General features: G+C 25.9%; 1 protein-coding gene across 3 annotated transcripts in view; it reads right to left on the minus strand.

The window, feature by feature from the left end:
- LOC136968517 (neuroligin-4, X-linked-like) overlaps positions 1-16,706 on the minus strand; it is a 45,321-nt gene that overhangs the window by 15,107 nt on the left and 13,508 nt on the right. For all 3 annotated transcript variants that reach the window (XM_067262496.1, XM_067262503.1, XM_067262509.1), the window contains exons 2-4: positions 6,854-7,003; positions 6,219-6,404; positions 2,920-3,709 (exon numbers count right to left, since the gene is read on the minus strand). In XM_067262496.1, coding sequence (XP_067118597.1) covers positions 2,920-3,709; positions 6,219-6,404; positions 6,854-7,003 — 1,126 coding nt within the window. The remainder of the gene's footprint in view (positions 1-2,919; positions 3,710-6,218; positions 6,405-6,853; positions 7,004-16,706) is intronic.

Consider the following 16,706-nt stretch of genomic DNA (forward strand, 5'->3'; position numbering starts at 1 on the left):
TGCATTAACGTTTTCAATTGACTTTTCTATGGGGAATAGATATATTTATCGGGTTTCCTTTTCTTCTTCCTTTCCTTTTTTATTATTATTATATATATATATTTTATTCTTTTTAACTTTCAATTTCATTTTTAAACTAAAATATATTTCTAGTTATCAATTTCATATAAGCCTAGAGGAACAATCTCTTCTCTTGTCTCTCTAATTTCATTTTTGTTCTATAGAAAATAATTGAAAAATTTCGGTAAAATCATAGAATAGAAAGAAGGAAAATATATATATATATATATTAATGATCTTTTTTTAATGCTTTGTACACTATTATTTATTAATAATGTTAGATTTAATAGGAGGATAGGAGGGAAAAAAAAACATTATTATTTATGTTATGATAAGATTTAAGAAAATCGGTAACTTTCTCTGTATTTTTAAAATAAGATTTTACTTGAAATATTTACTGTATTTGAGTTATAGCTTATTTTAGAAAATAAATATACTTATTTCTGAATCTCATAAAGTTTCTAAAGTAGAAAACATGGTAAGTTTTTAAGCATTTAGCCTTTGATGTGATTTGTTTTCACCATCCTCTGAAAACATCTGTTTCTCAGCTTAGATTGTTGGAAAGATCCTAACGTAATTTAGAACAGTAATCAGATAAAACTGGAAGAAAAGACATTCTCCGAGGTTTTTGAGAAGAAAAAAAACAAAACAACAGTTGAAAAGACCTTTCCACAAAGACCATTCACTGATTTTATTTTTCAATGTGTAATTTCAATTTAAATATTATCAATGAGAATTAAATATTTTTTTTCCTTGTTTTTTTAGGAAATGTTAAATATATTTAAGTGTCACTAACAGGTTTTATACGTTTTAAAATATTAATGTACAAAATATTTGTATAATTAATTGCGTATTATACACAATATCACGTAAACTATTGTTTAATGATTCTATAAGTGATTGTATAGAAGCAAATAGAGATTTGTGCCAAATACAAATCAATTGAGTTGATTTATGTTTTGTATATTGAGCTATTTAGTAATGTTTATGCAAAATTTAATTATACTAAACATTTCACTTAATTGATAAATATTTGCATTTGTCCTATAAATATTTATAACTGTAAATAGATTTTTTTTTTAATACGGTAAGCCCACTTTAACGTATAAGTACCCAAAATTAGCAAGATAATGTTATAAATATTTTATAATATTAAAAGTATAATTAAGCTAAACCTCGATTAAATTATATTAATATAATTTTTATGAATATGTGAACTTTGTCTCAGCTGAATACGAATTATTTATTTTTTTTATAAAATATTAATAGAATTTAATACAGAAATATCTTACATTTTTCAAACATTTTCATTACGTTACGTAAAGAATGAATTAATTACATTAAGAGCGACACATTTTCGTTTTATTAAATTAAGTTATTTAATTTGTCTTTGATGTTATGTATCATTTAAAATTAAAATTTAATATAAAATTTGTTTTTTTTTTTAAAGGAAAAGTTGATATTATAAATTTTATAATGACTCTCTTCATTTTCTTATACACCTAAGAAACAGCCTTAAGCAAGTTTATCCTTTAGATGAGTGAAGATAAAAGAAGTCTTCATTCGCTTTATCTCCACTTTTCTGCAAGATGGTTTTGAAAACTAAAGATTGTCGTGTATATTATATGGTGAATCTGTTTAGAATAGCTAAACAGCCAACAATGTTCTTTCAGATTCCTATCATGTTATATCATGTTGAATTTTTTGTACGTTAGCAAAAACTAATAAACGTTGGCTTATGCACCATCAGCATTCTTATTTAAGAAAAAAAAAGAAAAAAAGAAAAAGAACTTTATCGTTGATCCTAACGACTGATCAGATAGAATTTTTTAAAGATTTTTGTTCAAATTTTACAGTGATAAATATGAATGAAGATGAAAACATATATAAATTCTTTTTTCTTTATATACTGATTTTAAAATTACATTATTGACTATCAGTTTCGATTGGTTGTAGTGACGATTTAATATTCTATAGGTTACGCTTATAAATCGCGTAGAATAGATTCCTGCATGATTTACAGGGGACAATTTTATCTATCGTTACCGATATTTTTGATTTACTTTGCTGGAGGAAAAAAAAAAGGTAATATTCCTTTATTTTATTCATACATTATTCTATCTTAGTTCCAGTTTGATCCTCAATTTTGTTTCTCTTAAACATAACATCCTAATATTGGGTCAAAGAAAATTCTGCTTAATCTCTGATACAGTGGGTCTAATTAGTTTACTTCTCATCTTATCGATCAGTGAGATAAAAGTAATAGTATCGTTCATATTAAATTCGATATTACTATAAAAAATATCTTTTATTTATTATATTCTTATCGATATATAGAATCTATAAGCACTGTACTGTACATGCGAGCAATTTATTCATATTTTAAAGTAATTATCAAAGTTATTGATCGCCATCGAAGTCTTAAGAATTCAAATATTCATTACTGCTTTTGTAAATAATTTGGTTTAATTACGTCTAAAATTCTTATAAATCTGTAAAATATAAATTTAACACTGCGCAAATCGTGTTTTCTCACGTAAAATTGCTGTAAATATTCGTTAATACCAAGCTATATTAACGTGTATATTTTTTAATTTGTAATTTAAACTGTAAGATATTTATTTATTCCATCTCTTTTATCCTTTTTACTTATAAAAATTAACATAAGAAACGCATTAAAGATGAGGAAACATCTCCCATAAATCCCATTCAGCAATATCAAAATCTGTTCACAACTCCATAAAAATAATTAGCTAAATTTATTTAATTATCCTCAGATAACATTCTTTTATACCAGTATATCTTTAAATAATTTAATTATACTAACAAATAATTTCGGTGTTTATTAAATTTACTCACCCATACTTAGCGAAATTAAGCCAATATGACATAATTGTTTCTGATAAACTAACTTCGTTCTCGGTATAGTTCTGTGGAAAATGAGTCATAGTACCGATTAATGGAGAACCAAAGACGTAAGGCAGTTCTTCACCGTGAATACATCCGAATCCGTAACGATAATCACCTTCTTCCGTCTTGTAATTGAATACATATAAATACGTTGGCGTAGTTATAAATGAATGAAGATTACCGACTTTTATGACTGGTGCCACGATTAATGCATCACCCAATGCATCAGCCGTGGCTTCTAATGTACTAATTGGATGTGGAACCGATCGAGTCCAATCTGTATATTCGTTTACGATTGTTAGAAAAGTTTGCTGTAGATGATAACTGAAAACGTTGCGCACCAAAGTTCTTAGCATGCGATCACGTCGATTACTTTCAATGCCATTCTTGGCTTCTTTGGAGGAAAATTGAAAATAAGCTTCGACTCTATTAACACCCAGTAGGAGATCGTAATTAGCAAACAAACTCTTGGCATCTTCCATAATTAATAAAGGTTCGTTGGGTATGACTACACCGTCGACTGTTGGACCGAATGCTGTTAGATAATCTGGAATGGCCAAAGATACTTTCATGATGTCGGATACCGAACGGTGTCTTAGACAATCCAACAATGCGAGTTTCTCGTGAGTGGGGCAATGTAACTGTTCGGCTAATCGATGAGTGTAAAGTAAAGGCTCTTTGGCTATTGCCCAAGGACTCAATGCAGAACCGCTCTGCATAATAGCTCTTTGGAATAGACCTGTCGGTAAACAAAACAAAATAGGTAAATGCATTAAACTATCGATTAACTAATGGGGATAAAATAATAAGAATCTAGCGGATAAAACAATGATTCTGATATTATTAATGTTTACTTTATCGCTATTAGTACAGCAACTATGTTAATTACGTATTAATATTTATTAAATGAGAAAAATAATTGTATTCGGTACTTTGATTCTCTAGAACAATTTTTTGTTTTAAATTCATTAATTATGAATGAACGTATCAATTTTAATAAATTTTACATTTATAATTAAGTTTGCTTTTATTAAATTAAATAATAATAATAATAATAATAATTGCTTCGCTTATTTCTAGCAGTAAACAAATAAATAAATAACAAAATACTTTAAAATTTTTTATCAATTTAAAGTCGATTATTATTTATTTTATTATACGAATTATAATCCTATATTTTTACAAAAAGTTAAAATAAATAATAATTAAATTATAACAACAACAACAACATTATAAAACTCTTATGGGATAAACAATTGGGTCTATTATTAAACGTCGCAGACAAATAAAAACAGAATAAATCTTTTAAATATTGATAAGATATCTGGAGATAATGAATAATGTTATTAAATATTACGCCTTTTATTCAATATAATTATTAATTGATAGAGAGTAAATATATATGAAACAGGATAAACAATAGTGTACTATGGTTAAATATAATCACTTCTCCTAAAACGATTTCCTTTAGAAAAGGAGAAAGTTACTTTAGATAGGAGTTGGCAGCTGTCAATTAAATCCTTGTAGCCTGTAACGTATCTAATATAGAGATTGGCGTAGGCAGGTATGACATTTTGTCAAATTTAGCTATTACATAAAAAGCAGAATATACAATATAATATGTATTTTTCTCTGCCACTTCAGTAGAATAAGAATCACAGGTCAGGATACCAGAAGAGACTTTTATCTCTTGAGTCACAATTTAATATTTATAGGTATTGAATATTTTATGGTCCTAAATGTTTTTTCTAACGCATTAGTCACTTTATCCATTCGAAATTTTCTATTATATCTTTCCATAAAGTTAATAAATATTAAATAGAGTATTTATATAAAAAAGTAAAAAAGGAAGAGCAGTACAAGTAGTAGAAAAATTAAATCCATCATTATTTTTTATATTTAACTAAACTACTTTTATTTCGTTATAAATAATTTACATTATTATAAGAGACGGATGAAGAATAGAGAATCATTTCAATTTTTTGTTATTTTATTTTAAGATTATATATATATATATATATTTGATAATAATAATAAAACGTTATTGTTTGGTAGGAGAAAAGAAGAGGAGTTTTATGTATATATTCTTTACTTATTTTAATAATATAATAAGAAAGCTTGATTCTTCTTTTAGATGATTTCTTATGAATAGTTTTTTACCTTTTTAATATTTTAACATTTTTATACATAACATCTAAGTTACTCTTCCGGAACTTATTCACATTTTTCATCAGGATATTCGTCAATCTCAAATCTTTGACATTTCTTGTCATCCAGAAACGTATTTTTCCTGTGCACCTTTGACATTTTTGGAAATATAATTTAAATGCGTTTCATACAATTTATATAGGCCTATATATATTTAATTTATTTTATTTTTAAAATAAATAATAATAACAATACCTTATAAATTTTTCCTATTTTTAATACCTTTATTATATATGTATGTATGTTATATATATATATATATATATTATGAACGTTCTACTCTATATTAGTTTACACATTAAAATTTATGAGTTGACTTATATATTTTTTTATTTTATTTCCTTTTCTTTTCGTGGGGGAATGTTTATTTTTTGAACTTTTTCACAACGTATTCGAGATATTTAAAAGTATAAAGCGCTCGATAGTTAAAAGAAGCTTATGAGAAAGTGTGGCTTTCTAAATAATGTCAATACATTAATTAAACTGCTGACCCTTAATGTAAACAACTCTAAATTTAAACCAGTGTTTGGGTTGTCGTCAGTTTAAGACGTAACTGTTGATTAATTAGCTGGAAAAACTAATAATCCGAGCAAATGTGTCCTGAAAATCACCGATAAAGACGTGTTCAATACCTCACTGGATATTTTTTTTTATATCCTTAGCAAATTAATTAATTTTAAGTGTTTTAATTGGAAATAAAATTTGTAAATAATTATAAAATTAGCTTTTGTTATAACCGCAACATTTTTAATAAGCATACTTCTCCTCTGTACTGTACAGTACGTATAAATTTATTAATTAAAAGACGAAAACAGGTATCTCTAGTGGTTCAATATATGCAAATTAATACATTACAACATTTTCGATATCGATTTTTCTTCCTATTTCCATCCATTAATCTATTGCATATACATATATATATGTGTGTGTGTGTGTTGAGAAAGAGAGAATTTCGGTATTAATATATCGACGTTGTACCTCGCATAACTTATTAATTAATTTTATTATCAATTAAGAACGAATTGTTATGATTTATTTACCCTTAGCCATTGGTGATATCATAAGTAAATTCACACAAGCTGCACCATAACCCTGTCCAAATATCGTAACGTTATTGGCATCTCCACCGAATTCTCCGATATTTTCTTGGATCCAGTGAAGAGCTGCAACTTGATCCATAAGACCATAATTGCCTCGAGATGATCCATCTAGAGCGGGAAGAAAACCTTGGAAGGAACAAAATATCGTTAAATGGAATAAAATCCTTATTTTCTATCATCACGTTTTAAATCTATCACTTATAAAAATAAAAGTAGAAAGAGTAACGAAATCATAAAAGAAGTAAAAAATAAAAATTTTACTTTTGTTTTTACAATATCAATTTAATTTTTATTATATAGATAAACTTTAATAAGTAAAAAAATAAAATGAAACATTATTTTTTTTTGCTATTTAACAACAGAAAATTGTCATTTTTAATCTAAGAAACATGATTTTCTATTTAAAATAATTTAATCTGAGGTATGGATAGATTAAAGAAAGACTTCAACTACTCTAAAGAAATAGAACACAATCGATTTTCACTCAAAAAAATATTTTATTCTCACTATCTTTTTTTTTTCTTCTTTTCTCGTTTCTTTATACAGAAATTAAGAATAGAATGTAAGAGACTTACCTAGAACACCCAATCTGTAGTTTATGGTTACAACCACAACAGAACCAAAACTAGCTAGAACGCTACCATCGTAAGGATTTCCAGAATTCCATTCGTAGGATTCACCATGGATATACACCATAACAGGTAATCTAATAGGTTCTCGTCCCACTAGAAAAAAACAAACGTATATAATATATACAGTATATATTTTGTGAGTAACTTTACGATGTTAAAGCTCAAAAGCAAACCATCTACGGTTTATTTAATAATGTTTATAAGAATTGTCGCTGGTAACAATAGTATCAGTCATAACTCATCATTAGGTTGAAATTTTATAAGGCAATATGGCAGGGAATAAATATATTTATTTTTACTTGAGTAGAGTGAATGACCATGAAGTGATATGCATTGAGGGTAATTCTCTGTAGGAAACTTCTACCCGACTAGTGATAAGATACTACATTCATTCAATAATGTAGTGGTCGCCTGCACATTTTTATATGGCTCTCCAATCTGAAAGAAACCATTACTTTCTTCCTCTTTGTACTGATATTCTTGTAAAGTCAACATTTTCGGACTGTCTGCTTCGAATTTTTCAGTTTAATTTTTTCCCCCTTTTTTTCCTGATTTTTTTTATTTTATAATATGCAATTCAACAAAATGTAATGTCTTATAGTTGCTATAAATAAGCATATTTTTCTAACAAAATAACTAATAACAAGAATATATTTTTATAATTTTTAGTTCGAATATAAAACATTTTTTTCATTGTTTTATGCGTTTTTATATTCCAATTCGATATAAAAAAAAAAAGAAATTTTCTATTTTAGAATGTGTAACAGCTTTTCTATAAAAATTTCTATCGAATTTTTATTTTTTTCTGGAAGAGTAAATAACATCCTTGGGTAAAATTTCTGTTTTACAGTGCAAAACATTCAATATAAATTTTTTTCCCTTGTCGAATATATAGAAATTCTTTTAAAAATTTCACGTTAAAGTGTCATATTATATCTATTAAATATCTATTTTAATATATAATCTACGCCATTTTTAAAAATTTGATAATGATAGAATATCATCGACGATAGAAGAAAAATGTTTAAATATTCGAAATTTAATTCACCTAGCCTATTTTTTTCTTTTTTAAAGGAAAAAGAATAAATCTCAACTTAAATTTGCAAATTTTTTTTCATAAAAATATCAATAATTCCAACCTTCGATTTCGAAAATTACAATTCTAGTATCGCTTTCTATTAAGAGACAAAATGATTTTCCTGACTTTTAGTATAAGGGTTTTCCATTTGGCTACGTTTTACATTTTCCAGCCAACAAACCTGATTTATTTTATAATATGCTAGAGTTACCAGGAAATGCCAGACACAAGTAGCAGTCATAAAAGTTAGTCATCTATAGTAATCCTAGTTTTCATCGCTACTCTGTAATGAACTTCCGCGTATCTTTGTCAATCTTTGATGTTCCTAATTAACTATGTTACTTGTCTTTGAATGTTTCCTTATTTACAAGAAAGGAAATATCGATTTCTTGCTCATTTTGAAACATCCGTTTCAAAATAAAATTCTTAGTAGAGTCTCTCAAATAATTTATAAAATAGATAAACATAGAAATGTAGAGTACGCTTTAGAGACATTTTGGGGATTTAAGACCCTCGAGGACATACTTTAAATGTTTGAAATCTTATATTAACTCCAGATATAATTTATAATCTGGTATTTATAATGAAAATCCTCCAAATATTATCATTTAGAGTGAAGTATTCGCCAATTGGGAATCTGTCGAGGGGGTGTGATCCTACATCACCTTCTCCTAAAGGATTACACTATTGGGAACAGGAAACATTTCCGACTTGTAAACTACAGTTATTGTTCATGTAAAGCTTAAAGTAACATTGTATTAATAACACTATTCTCAATTAATATGCCTTTTATTACTGTGATCAATCGATACTCTATCCTTCCATTACTAATATTAACCATTACGAAATTATCTTCCGAGTGAAAACTTTTTAAATCAAAAAATAGGCCTTTTGTGTGTAATTTTGAAGCTTTACAATATTAAAAAGTTTACAATTCGCAATATTAAGTAATTATTTTTTGGTATAAAATAATCGTTAGAACCTAACTCGAGTGGATTTTCATTTTCAATATTACTTAGATTATCATAAAGATTAAACAGTCTACAGATCCCAAAGCTTTAAGTGTTTCTTTTCCAATTTCTGTATTTTTCATACTCATTATTACGCAGTAGCCTTATAACAACTTCAACATGTCTCTTGAGTCTATTATTTTTCTCCTCAGTATAAAGTCAAGCATTGTTTTGACATCCTTACAGATAAGAAATATAAATTCTACTTTTATCTTTTCCACTTTAAGGAAACAAGATATTAATAATATAAATTTTACATTCTAATTTTTTTCATACACATTATTAGATAGAATATATACATATATATATTTATATTTTTTAAACATACATAAATAAGCAAACATATCTACATATAAGATCGATTTAGAAACAATGTAACAAGCAGAAAAGCATTGAAATACATATATTTAAGTTTATATATAACTTATTTAAATTTATATTCAGCCTCTAAGAAGTTTAACTCGTAAAAATCGCATAATTATATTATATATATTATTCGTAATTAATAATTAAGCTTACAAGTATAACTGAAATAAAAAATAGTTAATGATAATCGATATTTTTAATTAGCGATTTATTTTTATCCTATTGGAAAACTGTATCGTTACCTAAGAATAGAATTCACGATACCGATATTACAATATTTATTTCCGAAAAAATGAATTCATCTTTAGGTATTGCTTTCTAAATTAAACTTGGAAACAACTTCAAAAAAAAAAAAAACATTCAAAAATCAGAAATTAATCTGAAAAATTTATTTTTTTTTAAATATGTTTCTATAAATACAGAATTTTTTGGTCCCTTAAACAACGTTTAATATTATTCTGAAATTCAACGTAGTGTTAAAAATTATGTTTATACAGAATTCTGTTATGTAAAACAATGAATTGTGAATATCTATAACAACATTGAAGAAGATAATAGGGAAAAAATTAAATATAAACATATTTATTACGTTTATAAATATAAATATAAGTCGTTCATTGTGATATACGTACGATATTGAGCATTAACAATTTTTAAACGATAATTGGTTGAGGGAAAAGAATTGAAAACATAGCTCCGCCTTTTCTTATTTCTTTAACCAATCGTCGTTTAATTGTTTACATCACATACTCAATGTTTGTTCTTTTGATTGAGATAATTTTTACGTCAATTTTACGTCATCTTTGAGTTTTATAATGAGAAATTATAAAGTATGGTCAAGTTTACGTAGAAATGTATACTATCTCAACCAATCAAACGAGGCGTTAGTTAAGGGGTATATCAATATTAATTGCAGAAATTCCAATTTCATTAAAGTTTTTTATTTAATTTATCTCTTTGTTTTCAAATTTTTATGTTTACTTCTGGTTTATTCTGTGTAAATAAAAGAAAAACATGAAAAATTACATTTATAAATACAGCAAATATATATATACTTTTTTTATACAAACTACTTAAACAAATTCCTTTTAGAAAAATAATTTATATTTTTCAATAAAAACAGTTTTTTTTTCTTTCTTTTAATTTAATTTCAAAATTTGTTTAGAAACAACACGAACAATAAACACGAATATCTCAAATTAGATACGCTTTAAACATTTTAAATTCGGATATAAATTTAAATAACTTATATAATAAGGTAATTTAATATATTTAAGAAATTCAGAACTTTATATAAGATCTTACTCTAATTATAGAAATTTTTAAATTACAAAATAAAAAATAATTGTCGTAAAAAAATCTAAAGTAGAACTTTTATTACCAGTTTAACGTGGAGAAAAAGGCGAAGAAGAAGAAAAAGAATAGATTTTTCTTTTTTCTTTTTTAATCGTGAAATGATTACAAGCCAATACAAATTTATGTGGAAAATGTAAATTTTTCTGCAGTAAAATAAAAGTTGAAGTATCTATAATTAAAAGCTAATCAATAGCCCTCTCCCGAAATAGACTCGGGAGTTCAATGATATTTCCTTTTCCTTAAAACTCCACCTTTTATCGATGAAGAACGTGGGAAGTCAACAGACGTTTTAGAAATGTTGGCAAGCTTGTATCAAAACATGCCTGACTAGACCAAACGAACACTACTTATATTGATAGCATTTGAAGCAGTTCAAACATTTGATTGATGATTATGATTGTAGTTGAAGCGTACTATTTCCATCTGTTCTTATGCCAAGTTGCATTACCTCATTTTCATAAGTTTTCGAAGACCAATTATGAATTAAACCGCGTTAGAGATTTTCTGATTCAAGAACTATACAATACTCTGTCTATTATTCACTCATGACAAACTACCTTTTAGAACAATGTGACCACGACAGCGTTTTCAACAACTATGATTATATCTCTTCTATCTTAATTACGGGAATTTTCCCAGAAAATGGAAAATGACTAATGTTTTAATACAGATATATGTGTGTGTGTACAGTGTATAACTGACAAAAGTTTCAAAATATATAGATGGAAACATAGTCGAAGAGATTTTTCATTGATTAAATCGTAGTTAATTCGGTTTCGAATAAACTAAACTAACTTAAATGACGTTTAAAATGTTCACTTGATCCTAGAATCATTTCTGAAAGTAATTTAAAACCAAATTGTTAATTAGCCAGCTCCCTTTATGGTTGAATCTATGTCATGCGACAATTAAGATGGCTTCCACTTTTCTAAACTGACAGATTTTCTCTAATGAAACGTCACATCGGAACATTAGCTAGCGAAGGGATTATGAATGTATCCTATTGCTCAATTATAATAAGTTGAAGGCAAGCTTATTACCGAGAGTACGTTTTTTTTATCGTATGGTTCCTCTACAAATAATTTGTATCCGTTGCAATATCGATTACGAAGTCTAGACGAGATAATTACTATAAGTCTAAGCGTATGTCTGTATCTCTCGGTGCTTCATAATTATTGATAAATAAAGAAAATTGCAATTTCATCAGTTGTCTTCTACAAAATATCCACGACAGAAAAACTCTATCGCTTTTTCCTCTCTTTAAAATAAACATTAACGTCTAGAAATGAGCCAAAATGTTAACTTTATATACCTTTCCTCCTATAAATTTCTTCACAAATACTGTAAATTCATAGCCATTGAAGGAAAATTAGCCATTGAAAATAATTATTTTCATCAGTTAAGTTTACTAGAACATTGAGAAAAATTATTACCTATTTTTTTTCATCTCTCTCTTTCTCTCCCTCTCTCTTTTTTCATTTAAATTTAGTGGAGCTTTCTAAAAATAATCTAAACTTGTATTTAAAACGGAAGATAATTATGAAATTGCTATTTAGAGTACAAAAAGATAATTAAATAAGAAAATTACATTTCCATAAGTTATCTTCTTAAATCAATATTATTCAGTGGAAAAATTTTGCTTAAATTTAATTCATATTCTTTTAAAATTATGGAAAGGAAAAAGAAATTTTTAGCAATTTTCTCCACTTAGATCTACCGAAACAATATTGAAAAGATACTTTTGTGTAAATTTAATAAAATTATATATAACTTACTAATTTTTTTAAATTAATAATACCGTTTTTGTTATTGTTTGTTTAATATATTAGATTAGAAGTTTGGAAGAAGATTAGATTAGAAGATTACAAGTTTGAAGTTTCAGATTAAACTAGAAACTTTGGATTATTAAAGATGTCGCGCGGTTAAGAACAATATAATTCTCCAATTATCTCGTTGTTTATTAAAATTGTTACAATAGAGGACAATTTCTTGTTATCAGGATAAAAAAGAAGTTGTTGAAAATTCTACAAAATAAATTTTAAAATATTAATAAACATTTCTCAAACCTTTTATTAATTGATTTACAGTTAAACACTTTCCCATCTTTATATAAAAGAACAATAAAGAAAATAAATTATTATTATGTTTTTTTTTTATTAGATTAAGCATAAAGTTCAACTTACTTTAACTTCACAGTTATTTATATTTTTATTATTTATCCCGAGGAAATATTATTTTTTTATAAAAAAAAAAGCAGCAACTTTGAGCAATATATAATACACCTTTTCATTTAGGAAAAACTGCAAGAGCACTATTGAAAATGTCGAGTTTCCTTATTGAGAACAATCTCACTTAACAATGAATGAGGTGGAAAAGAATTGTTTTTTGAAGAAAGAATCGATTCTATTTATGCTGCAGGTGACGATATTTTGATATTTCTCATGATATTCACAATCTCTTTTGATTTAATGAGGCAAGTACTGATTGACAGAGACAGAATAATACTTCTACTCTATTTGACCACGTGTAAGCTTGAATTTTTTAATCTATTTTTTTCTGTTTCGTGAATATCAAGTTTATTTATTGTGATATCCTTCAACGACACTCGACACTTTCCACACTTAAAAGTATTACCTCTCACATTTTATGCAGAAAATCAAGTGTTCAATATTAAAATCATTAACGTTGAGTATCTCTTCAGGAGAGTGATTATCAATACAATAATTTAATTTTAAAGTGTTAATAACTTTATTAAATGTATAATAATAATAATAATAATAATATAAAATGTTTAAAAATATTATTTATTAAATTAGATAAAAATTAATTCTTGTAATTAAATTTCATATCCGTTTCGAGTAACGTATTATGAGAATTTTCTTCTTTTTCCTCCATTTTTTTTTTTTGGAGCCAGGTTTTCAGTTTTCGTAAACAAGTTTGGATTAAATCTCTACAATTAATTTTCTGATAAAATCACCTAATTTTTTTCTATTAATGAATCGGATTTCCTAAAATATATTATAGTAAATTAATGAGTTTTTGCGTTAAAAAAAAGAGATTAATTATCCTAAACTTTTAAAAATGGATTATTGGAAAAACTATAAAAATTTCTAATTCATATTAAAGATGCTTAAAGTTCAATATAATCATTTAAGTACCATAAGTAGCAAAAGTAGAAATAAGAAAAAAAAAAGTAGAAAAAATAAAATTGAAAATAAGTCGCACGTTATATCTACTTCTAATTGAAATATATACTACTGGAAGCAATTGAAGCAAGGAGACTGAGGGATGATCAAAACATCATCTGACAGTTATCTGACGTGTATAAATCGAATCATTGCCTATACCAACAGCCTTCTGGCCATGAAGATGACGTGATCTGAACATGTTATGGAGAAAAGCGCAAAACTCAATGATAGAATTTTGATCTTCGAAAATATTTTTTCGTATGAAATGAAAAAAAAAATCAATTCTCCATTTTATCTCCCGGTGTTGGTTATTGTTATCATTTTTTATTTTATTCTATTATTGATAAGTATAGATTTTCTATTACACTATACTTATCCTTAACTTTCGATACAGGAGTACTGTAGAAAAGAATATAAAGTATTTCCTGTATTTTTCATTATATATACTTTTAATTTTTTTTTAATTCTTCTGTGTCATTTTTCTTTCCGATATATATTGTACCAACAAAGAAATTCATTAACAATAAAAAACTAACCTTTATTATGTTAGTAAATGACTATTCTTAATGTTGATGGGTGAATATCATTCTTCGTTTAACCTTTTAACTTAACTGATAATGCACTTTTCTTTTGTATTCTTATCATTCCTGGTATCGTTATCTCGGTAAAATATCCCCGAAAGTTTCATTTCTTCTCCTTCCAACAAATTACATGTTGAAGCTAAAAAGATTTTTCACTCCCTCCCAACCTTTAAAGTCAAAGCTATTCAACATTTTTCTGCCCAGTTAAAAATCCTTAAAGTTTACAAAAAAAAAGTAAAATAAAAAAAAGAGATAGATCTCATCCATTACTCGAAACCTATTTCTCATGAATGTCGTGTGTATATATATATATATCTTTCTTCTTTAAAAGACTTGAATAAAAAGTATATCCCCAAGGTGAGATAAATTCACTTTTGTAATCTCAGATTTCCGTTTCATGCTGATTAGTTTGTCAATGTCTACTAATTTTTGGGATTTTGTATAAAGATACATTTCCACAACGCCTGCAAAATCCTCTAGAAGAAAAATAATCCCTTTTTCTTCCTACTATTGACGCGTGACTATCATTCTGACGTTGGGATATAAAAAAAGAGGATTAGTTTTGATTTCTGACAAGCGTGTCACGATATCCTACTAAGTTCTTTTCCGCTACTTTTATTTTATTTTATTTTATTTTTTGCATACGAATAGATGAATAGTCAATTAATTGGTAGAAAACAAATTAAGAAAGTGATCGCTTAATGTCTTGCTGAATTAATCACTTCTGGCTTTGCACAGTTTGTTTTCTTTCTTTTCTTTTAATTATTGCCTATTCATTGCTATCAGTCTGATTATATTTATAAGCCACATACAAAATTAAGCATCTGGAAAACTGTTTTCGTTTATCTTTAAAATAATTTTATATCTTTTAAACATGTTTTTTTAATGTAAAATTTGATTCTAAATAATAAAAAAATTAAGTTTTAATGATCAAAACGTTTAAAGAAGTTTCATTTTTTTAATGTTTAGCGTGTGGACTTTTTGAAAAATCCGAAGATCAAAACTTGATCTTCCTCTCTCAAATATTTTCTTCTTCTTTTTTATTTTTTTAACTGGAAGTATCAGTAAAAAGTTTATTCTGTTTTTTTCCCTTTCGGTTCTTTCCTCTAACAGTTAAATCTTGATTTTACTTTTTGTAATATTTCTCTTTCCGTTCGTTCAATAGATCGATGTGTTCAATCAGTATGCCAGAGACTGAATGTCCTGTTTGGTGACCTCCTAGGTTAGCAGACAAGCAAACAAGGATATCTTGGCATAAGAAATGACCAAAATCGAATCTGAAAGAGAATGTTTCTAAAATTGAAAATACCATTTATATTATTATGTATCAAACGACGTTCACACAACAATGGATAATGCATAATGTAAATAAACTCAGATACGGTTAATGTTGTTACTGAAAAATTAATGTTATTTAACGTTATAAATATTTCCCTTTATATATAAATATATATCACGTAGTGTATATATATATATATATATATATTCTTTTTTTTATAAAATATTACGTCATTTATTTTATAAATTTTATGTTTTTAGATATATATATTTTTAGGAAATTATGGCTACGTTTTTAAAAGTATTTATGCTGTATATTTTTAAAAATTATTGTTATTTATGGCTATAAATTTGATTAATAAGTGGCTATAAAAATATTATCGATTATTATATAAATTATATAACGTATTTTATTATAAATTTTGCTATATTTCTACATAAACGAAATCTATTTTATCGTCGTATAAGATGTATTTAACAACGAAAAATTCGATTAAATTTAGAGAAATAATCGACAGTTTTCATTTAAATTACAATTTAAAATAAAAATTTATGGTTCAATACAGTAAATAACGTTGTTTTATGGAAGAAATATTTAATTTTCATCTGTATTATCATTTACATTAATTACACGTACAAACAAATGTCAACATTTATTCTTGAAGGTAAATAAACGTGTAAGGGTTTTATTTACCTTTGGTATAAAGGGTTATAAATGGTATAAAGGGTTATAAAAAGTTTTCATTTATAATATATTTAATTATTTTTTAATTTAGTCAACACTCCTTTAAAAAAAATGTGTTTATAATATCAAATTTTAATTTACAGAAAAACAAATAAATATATTAAACAAATGTTATTTAAGAAGGGAAAAACTTTTATACCATTACTCATTTATTATAACATCGTTATCTTTACTTTATATCTCTTCTATTATTT

Source organism: Centruroides vittatus, unplaced genomic scaffold, assembly GCF_030686945.1.
Source record: "Centruroides vittatus isolate TY-2023 unplaced genomic scaffold, ASM3068694v2 contig_1033, whole genome shotgun sequence".
NCBI lineage: Eukaryota > Metazoa > Arthropoda > Arachnida > Scorpiones > Buthidae > Centruroides > Centruroides vittatus.